Genomic DNA, 6,554 nt, shown 5'->3' on the forward strand with positions numbered 1-6,554 from the left:
GGTTTTGTGACTCTCAAACTAGCTTTAAAGCTCCAAGTTGATTGTGAGTTGTGACGTGGGAAGAATCCGAGTGGAATGTGTCTCGGTCTCTCGGCCTCTTTTTAGGGCCAGGAATGTGGGTAGGAATAGGATAGCCTTGCGGCAAAGCTCCCCTCGAATGGGAAGGGGGATGCTTTATGATACTCTTTGCCATCATGAAGGCAGATGCCATGCAGAGAAAGCAAGAAAGAGCGTGAGGTGAGGAAATTGGACCTGGCCCTGAAGCAGCAGCGGTCAAAAGATCTTCATCTGTGCGCATAGCCAAAGGCAGGTCCCACTGACGAGACCTGAATGGCCCGTACAAACAAAGACGAGCCATCTCATTTCGTGAACCTTTTCCTTCTCTCTCTCTCGCAACGGCCTTGTTTCATGCAACGTTCTTCAAAGGAAGCCATGCTACATTCTAACCAATCTGTCACCCAAAAGGGGCTCAAAACAACGCTAGCTACCACCAGCTAGCAGCAGCACTACTGAGATTGTGCATAAGCTGTAGACTGATTAAGGCCTATCTTCTACTGCAGTGCATGCATAGCATTACACCAGCCATCGTGCTAACTAACGAGCCTTGCTATTCCAGCTAGTTGACCTAACCTGGTGCTGCCAATCTTGCTCCAGTCTACCAAAAAAAAAACCAGCAATGGCGAGCAAGATCGATCGAGCGGCTACTAAGCTCCAACTCCCTCGGGTAGCTAGGCATCCGCCCAGGCGGCAAAGACAGGTCGATGAGAAACGACGACGTTCGGCTGCTGCTTCAGCACGTGTGCCACTGTTTGCGCCGCCACCGGCGTCCAGGGGCTCATGGTGGCCGCCAGGCTTACAGCGCTGCTCGGCTGCTTGCCGTACATCATGGCCAAGCCCAGCCTCTCGGGGCTCCCCTCCCTGGAGTTTCCCAGGCTTGTCACCTGCGAGGACGAGTTCGAGAAGTTGATGCTCCCAGCAGCCGTCGTCCTGCTGCCAGCAGGAACGTCGAGGTGGTCGTGGTGATCATGCACCGCGCACTCGATGTCGAGTCCAGCGATGCCATGCAGGGATGGACGAGGATGAGAGTCGTTGTTCATGATTGCGCTCTGGAGATCAGCTGCTTCTGGGCAACGCGCGGCTTCCAGCTGGTGGGGAGAACCATGGAGTACCATCCTCCAGCCCGCGCTGCTTGTCTCCTCGGCGGTGGTAGCGTTGAGCTGCTCCTTGCCACCGCTGTGCGTGTGCGTCATAGGAGCACTGCTCGCTGCCTCGACCGCCTTGACCTTGCGCGCTTCCTCCACGGCCAGCAGCGTGCTGCTCTCCATGATCTTGTCCACGTCGTATCTTGCTATGTCGAAGTTCGTCACCGCGTTCAGGCCGCGGAACTTGATGGCCGCTATGTCGTACGCCTCGGCTGCTTCTTCTTGAGTTGCTGCATATATGCAGCATATTCAGTCAGTGGTGTAAGAACAAATTAAACTCAGCTGTCAGTGTGACCTATGAGAAAATATATAGTAGTACCATTTACTACCAACTAAACTAGAGATCGAAACCAAGATAAGTTCCTGATGCACAGTACAATTTTCGACCAGATTACTTCCTTGTCATGCTATATAATGCTGCTATCTTTAGTCCAAGTGTTCAACGGGGTATATTTCAAAACAGTCAACAGGCTGCTTTGGTCAGAGCTCACAGCCTTAGGGAAAGCATTGCTATCCGCAAAAGGCAAAGAATGATCATGGAATGTGTGCGGATTAAAGCGAACGCAAAAGCCTGGCATAAAACTTGACATTAGCAGTAAAAGCCCATGTCCCAATCCTATACCTTCATCTACAGCAATTGTACTTTGACGAGACAATCGACATTAGTACAACAGACACCGCCAAAGGATTAGCGCTAAAAGCTACTTCTGCAGCCAAATGGAACGATCTTTTCTTACTGAAAGTGCCGAGGTATAGATCCTTGTTTCCAGCGACTCTTCCAATCCGAGACTGCCATCTTCCTTGCTGGTGGTGCCTGCAATGCAGTTAGCGTGTGCATTGAGACGATCTCTTCACTTACGTTAGTTGTCCGCACAATAATAAGGAAGCGAGATGCGGTGGCGCAATCCCTGCACAGACGAACCTTGTCACCCCTCGGTAGATGGAAGCACCTCGAGAAAATCCGCTGCTTCTCCTATATATGATGATCGGCGACAGCCTCAGGAAACGCAGGAATACGTCGATGAAACAAGGTTGTTATAATATAACGCATACTCGAAGCACTGACCTTCTCAGATGCGCAACGAATTCTTGCCTTGTCATGCCTTTCATCTCCTCGAGCTCATCTCGGTAGTTTTCTACCTGCCAACAACGAAGTGTGCTATCCCATTACATTACATGAATGGACATCAAAGCTACAGTTTTCTATAATGGATCGGAGCTCATCCATCTCCATATGGCACTTACGGGGAAATTGACGTGAGTAGCTGGACCCCAGTATTTCAGAGCAGCCAGATCATAAGCCCTCGCGGCCTTGTCTTCGGTGTCGTAACCACCTAATGACCAGATGAAATAAACAACCTTTCCTGTTTACGGATCTGCTAGACGCAGCTTGAAACTGACCAAATAAATGATTCTTCTTACCTAGATATACTGTGTGGCGCATGCAGCCAATCACATTCAGTCATGGCAAACCCCAGAATCACCATTTCAAAAATATATAAACAAAACAAAACCAAAAGGAGGTATAAGATGATGGGTAAAGACTTGCTGCATCAATTTTTTTTGGGGTTTTGTTAGCTATCAACCTTGTCTGCCTTTTCTAGTCTGCCCATCCTTCCTGCAGCTGTTGTCCCAGAGGTGGGCTTCGTATCTCCCAGTCCACCTGTGCCTGCTCCAGTGAATCCAATCCAACACAAACAAAACCCTCCATCATTCAGTATAAAACAGTCGCGGTTCAAACAGTCTGAACTGTTTGGCCCTAACAGACAGAGCAACTTGTTTCCTCCATAACAAGAGAATAGTTGTCTCATTGATAGGTACAACTGCAGGGGCACCATAAAGGATCCGAGGACCCCCCACGCTTTAATCGAACTGGCCGGAGTATATATTCTACTAAGATCAGGCATTAAAAAGATTTGGCGTCAAGCATGAGTAGCTGGCCAACTGGATAACAGGAACAGCAGAGCGTCTACTTTCTCTACATCGCAGCCACATCAATGCTGGAAGAAACTAGCAAATTAGGAACGAGGAGTAAAATGACTTTCGCAAGCTAGCTCAGAAAATGTGCAAATACCATATGATCAATACCGCAGAGGAGGCAACGTCATAGTGTACTGAAGAGTGTTGCAAAGCTTACATTGCATACCTTAGCTCTCAGAGCTAAAGAGGCACTAAGCAATGCCACCGTACGAATCCTACTGACGAAACAAAAGGCGCAGCAAAGAGATATGACACAAGGAAAAGCGAAAAATCTTGGTAAGCAGATTACCTGGTGACGCCCCTATACCGGGAGGTTCTCTGCCCAAACGTGTCGATGGACTTGCGGTGCACGGTCTGCTTGTGGCCTCCCTTCCCGGTGCTCCTCTTCCGCCCAACGCACTGCTCACCATCGCCATTACTGCGCCCCAGGGCTGCGGCCGCAGTGGCAGCGGTGGCTACAGTAGCGGCCATCTGGTGCTGCTGCTGCGGGGCCGCGCTCACGCAGCTGCTCAGCTGAGTCCCGGGGCTCATCATCGACAGGCTCAGAGGGCGCGTCTCCTCGTTGCTGTAGCAAGCGCCGTAGCTCGCCAGGAGGAAGTTCTTGGCCGCCGCCATCGCCTCCTCCATTGGCGCTGCGCCTTCTTGGAGCATCTCTGCTTCCGTCAGGGGCTGGAAGTTGTAGGGGACGAGCTGCTGGTGTTGGTAGTGGTACTGGCGGTAATCCCTGCTTGCCCCCTCTTCCTGGCCCTGCTGCTGGTGGCTGTAGTAGGTGGCCGTTTCTTGCCCACCGCCATTGCCACCACCCAAGAAGTCCTCTAGCTTCGGTGGGGACGACGGCACCATGCCTGTTTCATGACAAGACAACAAGACCGTAACGTTAGAGGTGGAGAGAATACGATTGAGACAGAGAGAGAGAGAGAGAAGGGCAGCAAAGACCTTCCATGTTGCAGAGGGTGCCGTCGTCGGACTTGTTGGGCATAGCAGGCAAGTGGGAGTAGTAGACGCCGGCAGCACTGGTGCCATCGCCATACGCGCCGCCCACACAGTAGTAACCAGGATAGGGAGAGGCCATCGGTGAGAAGAGGAAGTTGGAACTGATGGTGTTGTTGGTACTGGAAGAGGAGATCGTGGTACTGGAAGAAGGTGGAGGTGGAGCGTGATGGGTAGAAGCGGGTTCAGAAACGGAGGGCACCTCCATGGCCGTATGCGGGGAGAGGGAGAAGCCTAGCCAGTTGCTGCCATTAGCCATTTCCCCTATCAACCATGCACACGCAAGCCCTTGTTACTCTCGAGCTCGCTCTCCTTTTGTGGTGCGCTTGAACACGACTAGTCCAGTGCTGCCACTACAAATGGGAGAGCTACCAAGTACCAAGTGAACAGATGAGAAGGCCCGGCGGTGAAACCGAGCAAGACGAATGAGAGGGCCGTAGCAAGTTGGTGGATATAAATACCACCTTGATACCTTATGCAATTTCCAATATCTATAATCTATACCTAGCACTCGTCCCATTCCAAATTTAAGTGGCTTTAGGTTTTCTAGATACATAAATTTATTATTAAGTATTTAGATATAATATAAATCTAGATACATAACAAAAGTTATCTATAAAAATAGCTTACAATTTAAGACTACAATATTAAAGAGCGAAAATATCTATCGTAGTTTCGAAAATAGGGACATTAAGATTTGTGATCGCTGGGAGATTAACATGGACTCACTTAGAATGGTGAGTCGCAGGTCTAGAGTGATAGATTTTGAGACGGTGGTTATACTGGTTCACGCTTGGATCACTGGTAAAATTGCTTTGAAACGTGTTACCGCTAGTGTGCTTATGTCTTCAGAAAAGAAGAGGTCCTTCTCCTTTATAGTTTAAGGGATGGACTCTACATTGAGGACTTGTATTCTGCTGGGAGGAGCTCCACCGGTAGCCCTTGGGCAGCGTGGTTCCTCTCGTATTATCCGTGGGGTTGTGCATAGCTGTACCCCATCAGGCCATCATAATGTACCGTTCCGTCCGCTCGTCGTACGGGTTCCCTTTGTCAGTCTTCCGCCAACATCCTCGTGGTAGTGCGCGGGGGGTCCCGCAGGTCAGTCACATGGAGCGGTCGCGCGTCGTACGGTCTTGCCTGTTGTCATGTGCCTGCGCCACTCATTGGCGTGCGTAGGCATACACCCAGTATGGTGTAACTGTAGCGCACTACCATGTATTTGGGTCACTATAGAAGCTCCGATGCTGAGGTATTTTATGATTAGGGTCGTCGGGTCAGGTCCCACAAGGTTGTGGGAGCGTGTTCTGGTACCCAGGGAGGTGCGGTCATGTCATTAGCGGCCTTCGTCGTGCCTGCGGCCTACCGTTCGAATGACTGGTCATGGCTCGAGATGTCATGTCTTGCCTTTGTAGGCGTGGACTTTGCGATTATTTGGGGTTGGGTTTCCATCTTACTCCCTTCCTTGGTAGGGACCTGGTTGGCCGGTCCGCCTCGCGATTTTCCTTGGCGGGGACATGATTGGTCGCTCTATTTCGCGGGCTTGCTCGGTAGGGACCTGGTCGCTCGCTCTACCTCGCGAACTTGCTCGGTAGGGACATGGCCGATCGCTCCGCCTCGCAAATTTGTTCGGTAGGGACCTGGTCGGTCGCTCCGCCTCGCGGACTTGCTCGATAGAGACCTGTTCGGTTGTTCCGCTTCACAGACTTGCTCGGCATAGACCTGGTCGGTTGCTCCCCCCCTTGGGTCCCGATTGACAGGGAGACTTTAGTCGGCTAGAAAGTTTATGGGCCTTATTTTGGGTACACTGTTCCTAGGTACCCGACGCAGCCCCTAGCTCCCGAGCAATTCATGTGAATTTCTTGTGGGGTTATTGCGCGGTTCAGGGACAAAACCTTCCCGCGGTGGTTGTCTCGCACGGAGCGTGGGTCCACTTTTGTTTTGGTTATCACCGATGGCTGAAATCTCAGGTGCGCACAAGCGCATCTGCTAGATGTAGCCTCTACCTAGCGCACTAACTGTCATAGTTCTAGAAACTAAGATTTGTTTTTGGTGGGGGACACTGACAATTGTCCACACGAGAGAGAAAGAGAGTCCACAACACCTAAAACATTGTTCGCGCAGGACAGCTGCAATCTATGCAAGCTAGCGGCAGTCATTTCGCAACAGTACCGTCTCTGCAGCCGCACTGCAGTGTTGCAAATGCGAACGAACCTAAATCCCTAGTACTACTCCCCATGTTTAACCCAAGTGCTACTCCAAAAAAAACAATCGCTTCAGTTTCAGAGAAGGGCTGGAAAACGACGCCGCGCACACTGCAGCTGATATCGATGCGTCGACGGCGAGAGTCCGAGACCGACTAGGGATAGGCTGCGCCAAAAGGAA

The 6,554-nt window shown here is 51.0% G+C and overlaps 1 protein-coding gene across 1 annotated transcript; it reads right to left on the reverse strand.

Annotated features, from left to right (window-relative positions):
* Positions 1–271: 271 nt before the first annotated feature.
* On the reverse strand, positions 272–4,579 carry LOC100384380 (uncharacterized). Its single transcript, NM_001362354.1, has 9 exons — positions 4,119–4,579; positions 3,472–4,027; positions 2,789–2,871; positions 2,625–2,633; positions 2,448–2,536; positions 2,269–2,342; positions 2,125–2,175; positions 1,940–2,016; positions 272–1,432 (listed from the first exon to the last, which is right to left on the reverse strand). Exons 1-9 carry the CDS (start codon positions 4,429–4,431, stop codon positions 729–731), a joined length of 1,956 nt encoding a protein of 651 aa, NP_001349283.1. The 5' UTR covers positions 4,432–4,579; the 3' UTR covers positions 272–728.
* Positions 4,580–6,554: the final 1,975 nt, after the last annotated feature.

The sequence above is a fragment of the Zea mays genome, chromosome 9 (genome assembly GCF_902167145.1).
Source record: "Zea mays cultivar B73 chromosome 9, Zm-B73-REFERENCE-NAM-5.0, whole genome shotgun sequence".
Taxonomy (NCBI): Eukaryota; Viridiplantae; Streptophyta; class Magnoliopsida; order Poales; family Poaceae; genus Zea; species Zea mays.

Excerpts from the sequence above, each read along its gene's own strand:
- LOC100384380 (NM_001362354.1), bottom strand. The coding sequence starts at position 4,431 with ATGGCTAATGGCAGCAACTGGCTAGGCTTCTCCCTCTCCCCGCATACG. Across the intron at positions 4,028-4,118 it reads CACCCTCTGCAACATGGAAG|GCATGGTGCCGTCGTCCCCA; the intron begins GTCTTTGCTGCC and ends GTCATGAAACAG. Across the intron at positions 2,176-2,268 it reads TTCGTTGCGCATCTGAGAAG|GAGAAGCAGCGGATTTTCTC; the intron begins GTCAGTGCTTCG and ends CATCATATATAG.